At 67.4% G+C, this 19088-nt stretch overlaps 1 protein-coding gene across 2 annotated transcripts in view; it reads right to left on the reverse strand.

Annotated features, from left to right (window-relative positions):
* The window catches only part of BACE1 (beta-secretase 1), a 40574-nt gene that overhangs the window by 14041 nt on the left and 7445 nt on the right, over positions 1-19088 (reverse strand). For both annotated transcript variants that reach the window (XM_073321068.1, XM_073321067.1), the window contains exon 2: positions 907-995. In XM_073321068.1, the coding sequence (XP_073177169.1) occupies positions 907-995 (89 nt within the window). The remainder of the gene's footprint in view (positions 1-906; positions 996-19088) is intronic.

Raw genomic sequence — 19088 nt, forward strand, 5'->3', positions numbered from 1 at the left:
CGGCCCCGGAGCTGGAGCTCACTCTGTTCGTGCTGTCTGAACCGATGGTTCATCTCATTATTCCATGGGAGCACGCTGGGGGCCCTGGGCCAGGCCCAGCGAATAAACCTGGCCATTGCTGCCAGCACCCCTGCCCCAGCCTCATGCGCCGGCTCCTTTCCTGCCCATAGTTCCTCTCCCTGGAGGGGGACAGCCAGGGCTCTGCGAGTGCTAGCCAGGGGCCGAGGGGCAGCCTTGCCTCATGCAGCTCCTGGGGCTGAGCACAGAACCGCCACCCTGCCCCGGGGGGAGCCCAGACAGCCCCCAGTGGGTTCCATGCCAGAGTGAGCCGGCCCCACGAGAGCCCCCTGGGCCCCAGGCGGTGAAAGGTGCCCTCTCCAAAGTGGGATGACTGACCGACCCGACCTGTGGGCACAGGGAGGGAGTGTTCCTGGGGGCTGTAGTCTGAGGGCGATGGCTGCTGTCAGCTCAGGGCGTGATTCTGTGAGAAGTGGAGCCCAGGGCAGCAGATGGGGCCGCATGGAGGGAGGGCAGGTTGGGGGTGGAGCGGGTGGAGAGGGGTACCGCGCTCTCTGCTTGGGCTGCTGTGGCCAGGACCTCCCCTCACAGCAGCGCAGCTCAGGGAACACAGACCCCTCAGCATCTAGCTCTGTCCAGGGCTCTGGGCCCAGCAGGGAGCCCCCCGGCACTGCCAGCTGGGGATGCTGGCTCAGAGCAGGGTCCCCTCCCCAAGATGGGAAAGAGCAAAGTGGGGGTCCCCTGGGAGTCGCTTTCCGGGGCCAGGGCAGTGGGTGCCCCATGACGGACGAGACTCCCATGGCTGAGCCACCAGGCGGGTGACTGGGCTTCCCCAGTGCAGCGCCGTGCTCTGCCCCCGCCAGCCCACAGCACCCCGGCCATACTCACAGCTGTCGCTGGTAGTACCTCCGCAGGAAGGAGTGAGGTGCTGCCCCCACGGCAAAGTTACTGCTCCCCGTGTCCACCAGAATGTTCAGCTGGGGAAGGAGAGCAGGGGCACGTTACTTCGGAGCAGCAAACAGCAGTGCACCCAGCCCCCACCCCTGCCTGGCACAGCGGGGCTCCCAGCCCCTGCCACAGCCTGGTACCGCAGGGCACCGAGCCCCCACCCCTGCCTGGCACAGCGGGGCTCCCAGCCCCCACCCCTGCCTGGCACAGCGGGGCTCCCAGCCCCCCTCACTTCCTGGCACAGTGGGGCTCCCAGCCCCTGCCACAGCCTGGTACCGCAGGGCACCGAGCCCCCACCCCTGCCTGGCACAGCGGGGCTCCCAGCCCCCCTCACTTCCTGGCACAGCGGGGCTCCCAGCCCCTGCCACAGCCTGGTACCGCAGGGCACCGAGCCCCCACCCCTGCCTGGCACAGCGGGGCTCCCAGCCCCCACCCCTGCCTGGTACAGTGGGGCACCCAGCCCCCATCACTTCCTGGCACAGTGGGGCACCCAGCCCCCATCACTTCCTGGCACAGCAGTGCACCCAGCCCCCTCCCCTGCCTGGCACAGTGGGGCTCCCAGCCCCTGCCACAGCCTGGTACCACAGGGCACCGAGCCCCCACCCCTGCCTGGCATAGTGGGGCTCCCAGCCCCTGCCACAGCCTGGCACAGCGGGGCACCCAGCCCCTGGCACAGCGGGGCACCCAGCCCCCACCCCTGCCTGGCACAGCGGGGCTCCCAGCCCCCACCCCTGCCTGGCACAGCGGGGCTCCCAGCCCCCACCCCTGCCTGGTACAGTGGGGCACCCAGCCCCCATCACTTCCTGGCACAGCAGGGCACCGAGCCCCCACCCCTGCCTGGCACAGTGGGGCTCCCAGCCCCTGCCACAGCCTGGTACCGCAGGGCACCGAGCCCCCACCCCTGCCTGGCATAGTGGGGCTCCCAGCCCCTGCCACAGCCTGGCACAGCGGGGCACCCAGCCCCTGGCACAGTGGGGCACCCAGCCCCCACCCCTGCCTGGCACAGTGAGGAAGCCAGCCCCTGCCATGGCCTGGTCTCTGGTACTCTTTGGGCTGTTAGCGCCTTAGCTTTTAATGTTTGCATTCATTCACAGGGCGGGGAGAGCAGCAGTGCTCAGATTTCCTCTGTCCATGCCACATGCCAAAGCCAGCTGGGAACGGGACCTTGCTGCCACTATTCCCAGGGAAGCCTCAGACCTCAGCTCTCCAGCCTCTCTCCCGCCGTGGCTGCCTGCAATCAGCTCAGTGGTTGCTGCGGCAGGACACCCAACTCCCATTACCTTGCAGGAACTTGCCCACTCAGCAGCACGGCTGGGCACTGCGGATGTATCCGCTTCCCTCTGGGGCAGGGCGGGAGAGCCAGCTCTGCACCAAGGGCTCCGCATTACTCGGGCAGGACACCCTGGTGGGTGCCAGGCACGGTGCAGCCAACCTCCAGGGGCTCAACCCAGAGCCCAGGGAATGGCTGGCTGGATCAGACCAGGGTCATACAGCTCAGAGCCTGCTCTGCCCTGCTCCTGCACAGGGAATTCCCCCTTGAGGACAGTTCTAGGAATCCAGGCACCCCGGGAAAGGTCCCTCCCTGGGAATCGCCCCCAGCCACCCCCACCCTGTAACTCCTTTGGGGCGTTGGGTCCAGCGCTGATGTGGAAGGAAGAGTCCAGCCCAGTGAACCCGTCCCCATGCCCGACAGTGCCAAGTATTGGTCCAGCTTGACCCCAAGGTGCCGGGCATGGGGTAGACAGGCATTCAGAGGCATGAAAGCAAAGGCCAAGGAAACCCCTTCAGTCACCCACATGAGGAGGGTGTTCCCTGAACGCCTCCCAGTCCCACAGCCCCGAGCAGGAGCCTGTGCATCCCAGGGGAGCAACACGGAGCAGGGCGAGTGGAACAGAGGGAAGGAGACCAGCTCCGGGCCCTGGTACCAGGTGTGACATAGCCTCCCCAGACTCCTCCCCATCAATTTGCACAAAGGGATCTGGCCGCTGCCCCCGGCTAAACTCCAGGTGGACCCTAGCCCTTTTGCGGGCTCAGCCTGTGCAATGGGGCAGGGGGAGATGCTCCGTTCCACTGGGTATCGTTCTACTCCAGAGCCTCTGCTGGGCTGATTTGCCAAGACTGCCTTGTCAAACAGGCCCCAGAGGGGATTCTGCTCTTAATCTGCAGAGCCAAGGGGCTAATGCACTTGTGCTCACCAGAAAATCACTCATACCGCAGCGGGGAGGGTTGTCCCAATGAAGCGCTTACACCAGTCTCTCAGCACTGCACCTCTCCAGAGCAGGCTTTTTCTATTGCACCACTGCCTCACGGCGCTGCTACCTCAATGCCGTGCGACGCACCACTGCCTCTGCGCGCTGCTACCTCAATGCCGTGCGACGCGCCACTGCCTCTGCGCACTGCTACCTCAATGCCGTGCGACGCGCCACTGCCTCTCTGTGCTGCTACCTCAATGCCGTGCAACGCACCACTGCCTCAGCACGCTGCTACCTCAGTGCCGTGCGATGCGCCACTGCCTCACCGCGCTGCTACCTCAATGCCGTGCGACGCGCCACTGCCTCACCATGCTGCTAGCTCAGTGCCGTGCGACGCGCCACTGCCTCTGCGCACTGCTACCTCAATACCGTGCGACGCGCCACTGCCTCACCGCGCTGCTACCTCAGTGCCGTGCGATGCGCCACTGCCTCACCGTGCTGCTACCTCAATGCCGTGCGACGCACCACTGCCTCACCGCGCTCCTAGCTCAATGCTGTGCGACGCGCCACTGCCTCACCGCGCTGCTACCACAATGCCGTGTGACGCACCACTGCCTCACCGTGCTGCTACCTCAATACCGTGCGACGCGCCACTGCCTCACCGCGCTGCTACCTCAGTGCCGTGCGATGCGCCTCTGCCTCACCGTGCTGCTACCTCAATGCCGTGCGACGCACCACTGCCTCACCGCGCTCCTAGCTCAATGCCGTGTGACGCACCACTGCCTCACCGCGCTGCTACCTCAGTGCCGTGCGACGCGCCACTGCCTCACCGCGCTGCTACCTCAATGCCGTGTGACGCACCACTGCCTCACCGTGCTGCTACCTCAATGCCGTGCGACGCACCACTGCCTCACCGCGCTGCTAGCTCAATGCCGTGCGACGCGCCACTGCCTCACCGCGCTGCTACCTCAGTGCCGTGCGACGTGCCACTGCCTCACAGCGCTGCTACCTCAATGCCATGCAACGCACCACTGCCTCTGCGCGCTGCTACCTCAATGCCGTGCGACGCACCACTGCCTCACCGCGCTGCTACCTCAATGCCGTGCGACGCGCCACTGCCTCACCGCACTGCTAGCTCAATGCCGTGCGACGCGCCACTGCCTCACCGCGCTGCTACCTCAGTGCCGTGCGACGCGCCACTGCCTCTGCGCGCTGCTACCTCAATGCCGTGCGACGCGCCACTGCCTCAGCGCGCTGCTTGCTCAATGCCGTGCGATGCGCCACTGCCTCACCGCGCTGCTACCTCAGTGCCGTGCAACGCGCCACTGCCTCTGCGCGCTGCTACCTCAATGCTGTGCGACGCGCCACTGCCTCACCACGCTGCTACCTCAATGCCGTGCGATGCGCCACTGCCTCAGCACGCTGCTACCTCAGTGCCGTGCGACGCGCCACTGCCTCACCGTGCTGCTACCTCAGTGCCGTGCGACGCGCCACTGCCTCACCGTGCTGCTACCTCAATGCCGTGCGACGCGCCACTGCCTCACCGCGCTGCTACCTCAATGCCGTGCGATGCACCACTGCCTCACCGCGCTGCTAGGTCAATGCCGTGCGACGCACCACTGCCTCTGTGTGCTGCTACCTCAGTGCCGTGCGACGCGCCACTGCCTCTGTGTGCTGCTACCTCAGTGCCGTGCGACGCGCCACTGCCTCACCGCGCTGCTACCTCAGTGCCGTGCGACGCGCCACTGCCTCAGCGTGCTGCTACCTCAGTGCCATGCGACGCGCCAGTGCCTCTGCGCGCTGCTACCTCAGTGCCGTGCGACGCGCCACTGCCTCACCGCGCTGCTACCTCAATGCCGTGCGACGCGCCACTGCCTCACCACGCTGCTAGCTCAATGCCGTGCGACGCACCACTGCCTCTGCGCGCTGCTAGCTCAATGCCGTGCGACGCACCACTGCCTCACCGCGCTGCGAGCTCAGTGCCGTGCGACACGCCACTGCCTCTGCGCGCTGCTACCTCAATGCCGTGCGACGCGCCACTGCCTCAGCGCGCTGCTACCTCAATGCCGTGCGACGCGCCACTGCCTCAGCGCGCTGCGAGCTCAATGCCATGCGACGCGCCACTGCCTCTGCGCGCTGCTAGCTCAATGCCGTGCGACGCGCCACTGCCTCAGCGCGCTGCTACCTCAATGCCGTGCGACGCGCCACTGCCTCACCGCGCTGCGAGCTCAGTGCCGTGCGACTCGCCACTGCCTCACCGCGCTGCTAGCTCCATGCCGTGCGACGCGCCACTGCCTCACCACGCTGCTACCTCAATGCCGTGCGACGCGCCACTGCCTCACCGCGCTGCGAGCTCAATGCCGTGCGACACGCCACTGCCTCACCGCGCTGCTAGCTCACTGCCGTGCGACGCGCCACTGCCTCTGCGCGCTGCTACCTCAGTGCCGTGCGACGCGCCACTGCCTCACCGCGCTGCTAGCTCAATGCCGTGCGACGCGCCACTGCCTCACCGCGCTGCTACCTCAGTGCCGTGCGACGTGCCACTGCCTCACAGCGCTGCTACCTCAATGCCATGCAACGCACCACTGCCTCTGCGCGCTGCTACCTCAATGCCGTGCGACGCGCCACTGCCTCACCGCGCTGCTACCTCAATGCCGTGCGACGCGCCACTGCCTCACCGCACTGCTAGCTCAATGCCGTGCGACGCGCCACTGCCTCACCGCGCTGCTACCTCAGTGCCGTGCGACGCGCCACTGCCTCTGCGCGCTGCTACCTCAATGCCGTGCGACGCGCCACTGCCTCAGCGCGCTGCTTGCTCAATGCCGTGCGATGCGCCACTGCCTCACCGCGCTGCTACCTCAGTGCCGTGCAACGCGCCACTGCCTCTGCGCGCTGCTACCTCAATGCTGTGCGACGCGCCACTGCCTCACCACGCTGCTACCTCAATGCCGTGCGATGCACCACTGCCTCAGCACGCTGCTACCTCAGTGCCGTGCGACGCGCCACTGCCTCACCGTGCTGCTACCTCAGTGCCGTGCGACGCGCCACTGCCTCACCGTGCTGCTACCTCAATGCCGTGCGACGCGCCACTGCCTCACCGCGCTGCTACCTCAATGCCGTGCGATGCACCACTGCCTCACCGCGCTGCTAGGTCAATGCCGTGCGACGCACCACTGCCTCTGTGTGCTGCTACCTCAGTGCCGTGCGACGCGCCACTGCCTCTGTGTGCTGCTACCTCAGTGCCATGCGACGCGCCACTGCCTCACCGCGCTGCTACCTCAGTGCCGTGCGACGCGCCACTGCCTCAGCGTGCTGCTACCTCAGTGCCATGCGACGCGCCAGTGCCTCTGCGCGCTGCTACCTCAGTGCCGTGCGACGCGCCACTGCCTCACCGCGCTGCTACCTCAATGCCGTGCGACGCGCCACTGCCTCACCGCGCTGCTAGCTCAATGCCGTGCGACGCACCACTGCCTCTGCGCGCTGCTAGCTCAATGCCGTGCGACGCACCACTGCCTCACCGCGCTGCGAGCTCAGTGCCGTGCGACACGCCACTGCCTCTGCGCGCTGCTACCTCAATGCCGTGCGACGCGCCACTGCCTCAGCGCGCTGCTACCTCAATGCCGTGCGACGCGCCACTGCCTCAGCGCGCTGCGAGCTCAATGCCATGCGACGCGCCACTGCCTCTGCGCGCTGCTAGCTCAATGCCGTGCGACGCGCCACTGCCTCAGCGCGCTGCTACCTCAATGCCGTGCGACGCGCCACTGCCTCACCGCGCTGCGAGCTCAGTGCCGTGCGACTCGCCACTGCCTCACCGCGCTGCTAGCTCCATGCCGTGCGACGCGCCACTGACTCACCACGCTGCTACCTCAATGCCGTGCGACGCGCCACTGCCTCACCACGCTGCTACCTCAATGCCGTGCGACACGCCACTGCCTCACCGCGCTGCTAGCTCACTGCCGTGCGACGCGCCACTGCCTCTGCGCGCTGCTACCTCAGTGCCGTGCGACGCGCCACTGCCTCACCGCGCTGCTACCTCAATGCTGTGCGACGCGCCACTGCTTCAGCACGCTGCTACCTCAATGCTGTGCGACGCGCCACTGCCTCAGCACGCTGCTAGCTCAGTGCCGTGCGACGCGCCACTGCCTCACCGCGCTGCTAGCTCAATGCCGTGCTACGCGCCACTGCCTCACGGTGCTGCTACCTCAATGCCGTGCGACGCGCCACTGCCTCAGCACGCTGCTAGCTCAATGCCGTGCGACTCGCCACTGCCTCAGCGCGCTGCTACCTCAATGCCGTGCGACGCGCCACTGCCTCACCGCGCTGCGAGCTCAATGCCGTGCGACACGCCACTGCCTCACCGCGCTGCTAGCTCACTGCCGTGCGACGCGCCACTGCCTCTGCGCGCTGCTACCTCAGTGCCGTGCGACGCGCCACTGCCTCACCGCGCTGCTACCTCAATGCCGTGCGACGCGCCACTGCCTCACCGCGCTGCTACCTCAATGCCGTGCTACGCGCCACTGCCCTCACGGTGCTGCTACCTCAATGCCGTGCGACGCGCCACTGCCTCAGCACGCTGCTAGCTCAGTGCCGTGCGACGCGCCACTGCCTCACCGCGCTGCTAGGTCAATGCCGTGCTACGCGCCACTGCCTCACGGTGCTGCTACCTCAATGCCGTGCGACGCGCCACTGCCTCAGCGCGCTGCTAGCTCAATGCCGTGCGACGCACCACTGCCTCACGGTGCTGCTAGCTCAATGCCGTGCGACGCACCACTGCCTCTGTGCGCTGCTAGCTCAATGCCGTGCGACGCACCACTGCCTCACGGTGCTGCTAGCTCAATGCCGTGCGACGCACCACTGCCTCACGGTGCTGCTAGCTCAATGCCGTGCGACGCGCCACTGCCTCTGCGCGCTGCTAGCTCAATGCCGTGCGACGCGCCACTGCCTCACAGTGCTGCTAGCTCAATGCCGTGCGACGCACCACTGCCTCACGGTGCTGCTAGCTCAATGCCGTGCGACGCGCCACTGCCTCACCGCGCTGCTAGCTCAATGCCGTACAACGCGCCATTGCCTCACGGTGCTGCTACCTCAATGCCATGCGACGCGCCACTGCCTCACGGTGCTGCTACCTCAATGCCATGCGACGCGCCACTGCCTCAGCACGCTGCTAGCTCAATGCCGTGCGACGCGCCACTGCCTCAGCACGCTGCTAGCTCAATGCCGTGCGACGCGCCACTGCCTCACAGCGCTGCTACCTCAATGCCATGCAACGCACCACTGCCTCACCGCGCTGCTAGCTCAATGCCGTGCAACGCGCCATTGCCTCACGGTGCTGCTACCTCAATGCCGTGCGACGCGCCACTGCCTCACGGTGCTGCTACCTCAATGCCGTGCGACGCGCCACTGCCTCACCGCGCTGCGAGCTCAATGCCGTGCGACGCGCCACTGCCTCACAGTGCTGCTAGCTCAATGCCGTGCGACGCGCCACTGCCTCACCACGCTGCTACCTCAATGCCGTGCGACGCGCCACTGCCTCACCGCGCTGCGAGCTCAATGCCGTGCGACACGCCACTGCCTCACCGCGCTGCTAGCTCACTGCCGTGCGACGCGCCACTGCCTCTGCGCGCTGCTACCTCAGTGCCGTGCGACGCGCCACTGCCTCACCGCGCTGCTAGCTCAATGCCGTGCGACGCGCCACTGCCTCACCGCGCTGCTACCTCAGTGCCGTGCGACGTGCCACTGCCTCACAGCGCTGCTACCTCAATGCCATGCAACGCACCACTGCCTCTGCGCGCTGCTACCTCAATGCCGTGCGACGCGCCACTGCCTCAGCGCGCTGCTTGCTCAATGCCGTGCGATGCGCCACTGCCTCACCGCGCTGCTACCTCAGTGCCGTGCAACGCGCCACTGCCTCTGCGCGCTGCTACCTCAATGCTGTGCGACGCGCCACTGCCTCACCACGCTGCTACCTCAATGCCGTGCGATGCGCCACTGCCTCAGCACGCTGCTACCTCAGTGCCGTGCGACGCGCCACTGCCTCACCGTGCTGCTACCTCAGTGCCGTGCGACGCGCCACTGCCTCACCGTGCTGCTACCTCAATGCCGTGCGACGCGCCACTGCCTCACCGCGCTGCTACCTCAATGCCGTGCGATGCACCACTGCCTCACCGCGCTGCTAGGTCAATGCCGTGCGACGCACCACTGCCTCTGTGTGCTGCTACCTCAGTGCCGTGCGACGCGCCACTGCCTCTGTGTGCTGCTACCTCAGTGCCATGCGACGCGCCACTGCCTCACCGCGCTGCTACCTCAGTGCCGTGCGACGCGCCACTGCCTCAGCGTGCTGCTACCTCAGTGGCATGCGACGCGCCAGTGCCTCTGCGCGCTGCTACCTCAGTGCCGTGCGACGCGCCACTGCCTCACCGCGCTGCTACCTCAATGCCGTGCGACGCGCCACTGCCTCACCGCGCTGCTAGCTCAATGCCGTGCGACGCACCACTGCCTCTGCGCGCTGCTAGCTCAATGCCGTGCGACGCACCACTGCCTCACCGCGCTGCGAGCTCAGTGCCGTGCGACACGCCACTGCCTCTGCGCGCTGCTACCTCAATGCCGTGCGACGCGCCACTGCCTCAGCGCGCTGCTACCTCAATGCCGTGCGACGCGCCACTGCCTCAGCGCGCTGCGAGCTCAATGCCATGCGACGCGCCACTGCCTCTGCGCGCTGCTAGCTCAATGCCGTGCGACGCGCCACTGCCTCAGCGCGCTGCTACCTCAATGCCGTGCGACGCGCCACTGCCTCACCGCGCTGCGAGCTCAGTGCCGTGCGACTCGCCACTGCCTCACCGCGCTGCTAGCTCCATGCCGTGCGACGCGCCACTGCCTCACCACGCTGCTACCTCAATGCCGTGCGACGCGCCACTGCCTCACCACGCTGCTACCTCAATGCCGTGCGACACGCCACTGCCTCACCGCGCTGCTAGCTCACTGCCGTGCGACGCGCCACTGCCTCTGCGCGCTGCTACCTCAGTGCCGTGCGACGCGCCACTGCCTCACCGCGCTGCTACCTCAATGCTGTGCGACGCGCCACTGCCTCAGCACGCTGCTACCTCAATGCTGTGCGACGCGCCACTGCCTCAGCACGCTGCTAGCTCAGTGCCGTGCGACGCGCCACTGCCTCACCGCGCTGCTAGCTCAATGCCGTGCTACGCGCCACTGCCTCACGGTGCTGCTACCTCAATGCCGTGCGACGCGCCACTGCCTCAGCACGCTGCTAGCTCAATGCCGTGCGACTCGCCACTGCCTCAGCGCGCTGCTACCTCAATGCCGTGCGACGCGCCACTGCCTCACCGCGCTGCGAGCTCAATGCCGTGCGACACGCCACTGCCTCACCGCGCTGCTAGCTCACTGCCGTGCGACGCGCCACTGCCTCTGCGCGCTGCTACCTCAGTGCCGTGCGACGCGCCACTGCCTCACCGCGCTGCTACCTCAATGCCGTGCGACGCGCCACTGCCTCACCGCGCTGCTACCTCAATGCCGTGCTACGCGCCACTGCCTCACGGTGCTGCTACCTCAATGCCGTGCGACGCGCCACTGCCTCAGCACGCTGCTAGCTCAGTGCCGTGCGACGCGCCACTGCCTCACCGCGCTGCTAGGTCAATGCCGTGCTACGCGCCACTGCCTCACGGTGCTGCTACCTCAATGCCGTGCGACGCGCCACTGCCTCAGCGCGCTGCTAGCTCAATGCCGTGCGACGCACCACTGCCTCACGGTGCTGCTAGCTCAATGCCGTGCGACGCACCACTGCCTCTGTGCGCTGCTAGCTCAATGCCGTGCGACGCACCACTGCCTCACGGTGCTGCTAGCTCAATGCCGTGCGACGCACCACTGCCTCACGGTGCTGCTAGCTCAATGCCGTGCGACGCGCCACTGCCTCTGCGCGCTGCTAGCTCAATGCCGTGCGACGCGCCACTGCCTCACAGTGCTGCTAGCTCAATGCCGTGCGACGCACCACTGCCTCACGGTGCTGCTAGCTCAATGCCGTGCGACGCGCCACTGCCTCACCGCGCTGCTAGCTCAATGCCGTGCAACGCGCCATTGCCTCACGGTGCTGCTACCTCAATGCCATGCGACGCGCCACTGCCTCACGGTGCTGCTACCTCAATGCCATGCGACGCGCCACTGCCTCAGCACGCTGCTAGCTCAATGCCGTGCGACGCGCCACTGCCTCAGCACGCTGCTAGCTCAATGCCGTGCGACGCGCCACTGCCTCACAGCGCTGCTACCTCAATGCCATGCAACGCACCACTGCCTCACCGCGCTGCTAGCTCAATGCCGTGCAACGTGCCATTGCCTCACGGTGCTGCTACCTCAATGCCGTGCGACGTGCCACTGCCTCACGGTGCTGCTACCTCAATGCCATGCGACGCGCCACTGCCTCAGCACGCTGCTAGCTCAATGCCGTGCGACGCGCCACTGCCTCAGCACGCTGCTAGCTCAATGCCGTGCGACGCGCCACTGCCTCACAGTGCTGCTAGCTCAATGCCGTGCGACGCGCCACTGCCTCTGCGCGCTGCTAGCTCAATGCCGTGCAACGCGCCATTGCCTCACGGTGCTGCTACCTCAATGCCGTGCGACGCGCCACTGCCTCACGGTGCTGCTACCTCAATGCCGTGCGACGCGCCACTGCCTCACCGCGCTGCGAGCTCAATGCCGTGCGACGCGCCACTGCCTCACAGTGCTGCTAGCTCAATGCCGTGCGACGCACCACTGCCTCACCGCGCTGCTAGCTCAATGCCGTGCGACACGCCACTGCCTCACCGCGCTGCTAGCTCACTGCCGTGCGACGCGCCACTGCCTCTGCGCGCTGCTACCTCAGTGCCGTGCGATGCGCCACTGCCTCACCGCGCTGCGAGCTCAATGCCGTGCGACGCGCCACTGCCTCACCGCGCTGCTACCTCAGTGCCGTGCGACGCGCCACTGCCTCACCGCGCTGCTACCTCAATGCCGTGCGACGCGCCACTGCCTCACCGCGCTGCTACCTCAGTGCCGTGCGACGCGCCACTGCCTCACCGCGCTGCTACCTCAATGCCGTGCGACGCGCCACTGCCTCACCGCGCTGCGAGCTCAATGCCGTGCGACGCGCCACTGCCTCACCGCGCTGCTACCTCAGTGCCGTGCGACGTGCCACTGCCTCACAGCGCTGCTACCTCAATGCCATGCAACGCACCACTGCCTCTGCGCGCTGCTACCTCAATGCCGTGCGACGCACCACTGCCTCACCGCGCTGCTACCTCAATGCCGTGCGACGCGCCACTGCCTCACCGCACTGCTAGCTCAATGCCGTGCGACGCGCCACTGCCTCACCGCGCTGCTACCTCAGTGCCGTGCGACGCGCCACTGCCTCTGCGCGCTGCTACCTCAATGCCGTGCGACGCGCCACTGCCTCAGCGCGCTGCTTGCTCAATGCCGTGCGATGCGCCACTGCCTCACCGCGCTGCTACCTCAGTGCCGTGCAACGCGCCACTGCCTCTGCGCGCTGCTACCTCAATGCTGTGCGACGCGCCACTGCCTCACCACGCTGCTACCTCAATGCCGTGCGATGCGCCACTGCCTCAGCACGCTGCTACCTCAGTGCCGTGCGACGCGCCACTGCCTCACCGTGCTGCTACCTCAGTGCCGTGCGACGCGCCACTGCCTCACCGTGCTGCTACCTCAATGCCGTGCGACGCGCCACTGCCTCACCGCGCTGCTACCTCAATGCCGTGCGATGCACCACTGCCTCACCGCGCTGCTAGGTCAATGCCGTGCGACGCACCACTGCCTCTGTGTGCTGCTACCTCAGTGCCGTGCGACGCGCCACTGCCTCTGTGTGCTGCTACCTCAGTGCCGTGCGACGCGCCACTGCCTCACCGCGCTGCTACCTCAGTGCCGTGCGACGCGCCACTGCCTCAGCGTGCTGCTACCTCAGTGCCATGCGACGCGCCAGTGCCTCTGCGCGCTGCTACCTCAGTGCCGTGCGACGCGCCACTGCCTCACCGCGCTGCTACCTCAATGCCGTGCGACGCGCCACTGCCTCACCGCGCTGCTAGCTCAATGCCGTGCGACGCACCACTGCCTCTGCGCGCTGCTAGCTCAATGCCGTGCGACGCACCACTGCCTCACCGCGCTGCGAGCTCAGTGCCGTGCGACACGCCACTGCCTCTGCGCGCTGCTACCTCAATGCCGTGCGACGCGCCACTGCCTCAGCGCGCTGCTACCTCAATGCCGTGCGACGCGCCACTGCCTCAGCGCGCTGCGAGCTCAATGCCATGCGACGCGCCACTGCCTCTGCGCGCTGCTAGCTCAATGCCGTGCGACGCGCCACTGCCTCAGCGCGCTGCTACCTCAATGCCGTGCGACGCGCCACTGCCTCACCGCGCTGCGAGCTCAGTGCCGTGCGACTCGCCACTGCCTCACCGCGCTGCTAGCTCCATGCCGTGCGACGCGCCACTGCCTCACCACGCTGCTACCTCAATGCCGTGCGACGCGCCACTGCCTCACCGCGCTGCGAGCTCAATGCCGTGCGACACGCCACTGCCTCACCGCGCTGCTAGCTCACTGCCGTGCGACGCGCCACTGCCTCTGCGCGCTGCTACCTCAGTGCCGTGCGACGCGCCACTGCCTCACCACGCTGCTACCTCAATGCTGTGCGACGCGCCACTGCCTCAGCACGCTGCTACCTCAATGCTGTGCGACGCGCCACTGCCTCAGCACGCTGCTAGCTCAGTGCCGTGCGACGCGCCACTGCCTCACCGCGCTGCTAGCTCAATGCCGTGCTACGCGCCACTGCCTCACGGTGCTGCTACCTCAATGCCGTGCGACGCGCCACTGCCTCAGCACGCTGCTAGCTCAATGCCGTGCGACTCGCCACTGCCTCAGCGCGCTGCTACCTCAATGCCGTGCGACGCGCCACTGCCTCACCGCGCTGCGAGCTCAATGCCGTGCGGCACGCCACTGCCTCACCGCGCTGCTAGCTCACTGCCGTGCGACGCGCCACTGCCTCTGCGCGCTGCTACCTCAGTGCCGTGCGACGCGCCACTGCCTCACCGCGCTGCTACCTCAATGCCGTGCGACGCGCCACTGCCTCACCGCGCTGCGAGCTCAATGCCGTGCGACGTGCCACTGCCTCACGGTGCTGCTAGCTCAATGCCGTGCGACGCGCCACTGCCTCACCGCGCTGCTACCTCAATGCCGTGCTACGCGCCACTGCCTCACGGTGCTGCTACCTCAATGCCGTGCGACGCGCCACTGCCTCAGCACGCTGCTAGCTCAGTGCCGTGCGACGCGCCACTGCCTCACCGCGCTGCTAGGTCAATGCCGTGCTACGCGCTACTGCCTCACGGTGCTGCTACCTCAATGCCGTGCGACGCGCCACTGCCTCAGCGCGCTGCTAGCTCAATGCCGTGCGACGCGCCACTGCCTCTGCGCGCTGCTAGCTCAATGCCGTGCAACGCGCCATTGCCTCACGGTGCTGCTACCTCAATGCCGTGCGACGCGCCACTGCCTCACGGTGCTGCTACCTCAATGCCGTGCGACGCGCCACTGCCTCACCGCGCTGCGAGCTCAATGCCGTGCGACGCGCCACTGCCTCACAGTGCTGCTAGCTCAATGCCGTGCGACGCACCACTGCCTCACCGCGCTGCTAGCTCAATGCCGTGCGACACGCCACTGCCTCACCGCGCTGCTAGCTCACTGCCGTGCGACGCGCCACTGCCTCTGCGCGCTGCTACCTCAGTGCCGTGCGACGCGCCACTGCCTCACCGCGCTGCGAGCTCAATGCCGTGCGACGCGCCACTGCCTCACCGCGCTGCTACCTCAGTGCCGTGCGACGCGCCACTGCCTCACCGCGCTGCTACCTCAATGCCGTGCGACGCGCCACTGCCTCACCGCGCTGCTACCTCAGTGCCGTGCGACGCGCCACTGCCTCTGCGCGCTGCTACCTCAATGCCATGCGACGCGCCACTGCCTCAGCACGCTGCTAGCTCAATGCCGTGCGACGCGCCACTGCCTCAGCACGCTGCTAGCTCAATGCCGTGCGACGCGCCACTGCCTCACAGTGCTGCTAGCTCAATGCCGTGCGACGCGCCACTGCCTCTGCGCGCTGCTAGCTCAATGCCGTGCAACGCGCCATTGCCTCACGGTGCTGCTACCTCAATGCCGTGCGACGCGCCACTGCCTCACGGTGCTGCTACCTCAATGCCGTGCGACGCGCCACTGCCTCACCGCGCTGCGAGCTCAATGCCGTGCGACGCGCCACTGCCTCATAGTGCTGCTAGCTCAATGCCGTGCGACGCACCACTGCCTCACCGCGCTGCTAGCTCAATGCCGTGCGACACGCCACTGCCTCACCGCGCTGCTAGCTCACTGCCGTGCGACGCGCCACTGCCTCTGCGCGCTGCTACCTCAGTGCCGTGCGATGCGCCACTGCCTCACCGCGCTGCGAGCTCAATGCCGTGCGACGCGCCACTGCCTCACCGCGCTGCTACCTCAGTGCCGTGCGACGCGCCACTGCCTCACCGCGCTGCTACCTCAATGCCGTGCGACGCGCCACTGCCTCACCGCGCTGCTACCTCAGTGCCGTGCGACGCGCCACTGCCTCACCGCGCTGCTACCTCAATGCCGTGCGACGCGCCACTGCCTCAGCACGCTGCTAGCTCAATGCCGTGCGACGCGCCACTGCCTCACCGCGCTGCTACCTCAGTGCCGTGCGACGCGCCACTGCCTCTGCGCGCTGCTACCTCAATGCCGTGCGACGCGCCACTGCCTCAGCGCGCTGCTTGCTCAATGCCGTGCGATGCGCCACTGCCTCACCGCGCTGCTACCTCAGTGCCGTGCAACGCGCCACTGCCTCTGCGCGCTGCTACCTCAATGCTGTGCGACGCGCCACTGCCTCACCACGCTGCTACCTCAATGCCGTGCGATGCGCCACTGCCTCAGCACGCTGCTACCTCAGTGCCGTGCGACGCGCCACTGCCTCACCGTGCTGCTACCTCAGTGCCGTGCGACGCGCCACTGCCTCACCGTGCTGCTACCTCAATGCCGTGCGACGCGCCACTGCCTCACCGCGCTGCTACCTCAATGCCGTGCGATGCACCACTGCCTCACCGCGCTGCTAGGTCAATGCCGTGCGACGCACCACTGCCTCTGTGTGCTGCTACCTCAGTGCCGTGCGACGCGCCACTGCCTCTGTGTGCTGCTACCTCAGTGCCGTGCGACGCGCCACTGCCTCACCGCGCTGCTACCTCAGTGCCGTGCGACGCGCCACTGCCTCAGCGTGCTGCTACCTCAGTGCCATGCGACGCGCCAGTGCCTCTGCGCGCTGCTACCTCAGTGCCGTGCGACGCGCCACTGCCTCACCGCGCTGCTACCTCAATGCCGTGCGACGCGCCACTGCCTCACCGCGCTGCTAGCTCAATGCCGTGCGACGCACCACTGCCTCTGCGCGCTGCTAGCTCAATGCCGTGCGACGCACCACTGCCTCACCGCGCTGCGAGCTCAGTGCCGTGCGACACGCCACTGCCTCTGCGCGCTGCTACCTCAATGCCGTGCGACGCGCCACTGCCTCAGCGCGCTGCTACCTCAATGCCGTGCGACGCGCCACTGCCTCAGCGCGCTGCGAGCTCAATGCCATGCGACGCGCCACTGCCTCTGCGCGCTGCTAGCTCAATGCCGTGCGACGCGCCACTGCCTCAGCGCGCTGCTACCTCAATGCCGTGCGACGCGCCACTGCCTCACCGCGCTGCGAGCTCAGTGCCGTGCGACTCGCCACTGCCTCACCGCGCTGCTAGCTCCATGCCGTGCGACGCGCCACTGCCTCACCACGCTGCTACCTCAATGCCGTGCGACGCGCCACTGCCTCACCGCGCTGCGAGCTCAATGCCGTGCGACACGCCACTGCCTCACCGCGCTGCTAGCTCACTGCCGTGCGACGCGCCACTGCCTCTGCGCGCTGCTACCTCAGTGCCGTGCGACGCGCCACTGCCTCACCACGCTGCTACCTCAATGCTGTGCGACGCGCCACTGCCTCAGCACGCTGCTACCTCAATGCTGTGCGACGCGCCACTGCCTCAGCACGCTGCTAGCTCAGTGCCGTGCGACGCGCCACTGCCTCACCGCGCTGCTAGCTCAATGCCGTGCTACGCGCCACTGCCTCACGGTGCTGCTACCTCAATGCCGTGCGACGCGCCACTGCCTCAGCACGCTGCTAGCTCAATGCCGTGCGACTCGCCACTGCCTCAGCGCGCTGCTACCTCAATGCCGTGCGACGCGCCACTGCCTCACCGCGCTGCGAGCTCAATGCCGTGCGGCACGCCACTGCCTCACCGCGCTGCTAGCTCACTGCCGTGCGACGCGCCACTGCCTCTGCGCGCTGCTACCTCAGTGCCGTGCGACGCGCCACTGCCTCACCGCGCTGCTACCTCAATGCCGTGCGACGCGCCACTGCCTCACCGCGCTGCGAGCTCAATGCCGTGCGACGTGCCACTGCCTCACGGTGCTGCTAGCTCAATGCCGTGCGACGCGCCACTGCCTCACCGCGCTGCTACCTCAATGCCGTGCTACGCGCCACTGCCTCACGGTGCTGCTACCTCAATGCCGTGCGACGCGCCACTGCCTCAGCACGCTGCTAGCTCAGTGCCGTGCGACGCGCCACTGCCTCACCGCGCTGCTAGGTCAATGCCGTGCTACGCGCTACTGCCTCACGGTGCTGCTACCTCAATGCCGTGCGACGCGCCACTGCCTCAGCGCGCTGCTAGCTCAATGCCGTGCGACGCGCCACTGCCTCTGCGCGCTGCTAGCTCAATGCCGTGCAACGCGCCATTGCCTCACGGTGCTGCTACCTCAATGCCGTGCGACGCGCCACTGCCTCACGGTGCTGCTACCTCAATGCCGTGCGACGCGCCACTGCCTCACCGCGCTGCGAGCTCAATGCCGTGCGACGCGCCACTGCCTCACAGTGCTGCTAGCTCAATGCCGTGCGACGCACCACTGCCTCACCGCGCTGCTAGCTCAATGCCGTGCGACACGCCACTGCCTCACCGCGCTGCTAGCTCACTGCCGTGCGACGCGCCACTGCCTCTGCGCGCTGCTACCTCAGTGCCGTGCGACGCGCCACTGCCTCACCGCGCTGCGAGCTCAATGCCGTGCGACGCACCACTGCCTCACCGCGCTGCTACCTCAGTGCCGTGCGACGCGCCACTGCCTCACCGCGCTGCTACCTCAATGCCGTGCGACGCGCCACTGCCTCACCGCGCTGCTACCTCAGTGCCGTGCGACGCGCCACTGCCTCTGCGCGCTGCTACCTCAATGCCGTGCGACGCGCCACTGCCTCACCGCGCTGCGAGCTCAATGCCGTGCGACGCGCCACTGCCTCACGGTGCTGCTAGCTCAATGCCGTGCGACGCGCCACTGCCTCACCGCGCTGCTAGCTCAATGCCGTGCAACGCGCCATTGCCTCACGGTGCTGCTACCTCAATGCCATGCGACGCGCCACTGCCTCACGGTGCTGCTACCTCAATGCCATGCGACGCGCCACTGCCTCAGCACGCTGCTAGCTCAATGCCGTGCGACGCCCCACTGCCTCACAGTGCTGCTAGCTCAATGCCGTGCGACGCGCCACTGCCTCTGCGCGCTGCTAGCTCAATGCCGTGCAACGCGCCATTGCCTCACGGTGCTGCTACCTCAATGCCGTGCGACGCGCCACTGCCTCACGGTGCTGCTACCTCAATGCCGTGCGACGCGCCACTGCCTCACCGCGCTGCGAGCTCAATGCCGTGCGACGCGCCACTGCCTCTGCGCGCTGCTACCTCAGTGCCGTGCGACGCACCACTGCCTCACCACGCTGCTAGCTCAATGCCGTGCGACTCGCCACTGCCTCAGCGCGCTGTACCTCAATGCCGT

This window comes from Lepidochelys kempii, chromosome 22, assembly GCF_965140265.1.
Source record: "Lepidochelys kempii isolate rLepKem1 chromosome 22, rLepKem1.hap2, whole genome shotgun sequence".
In the NCBI taxonomy this organism is placed as follows: Eukaryota; Metazoa; Chordata; order Testudines; family Cheloniidae; genus Lepidochelys; species Lepidochelys kempii.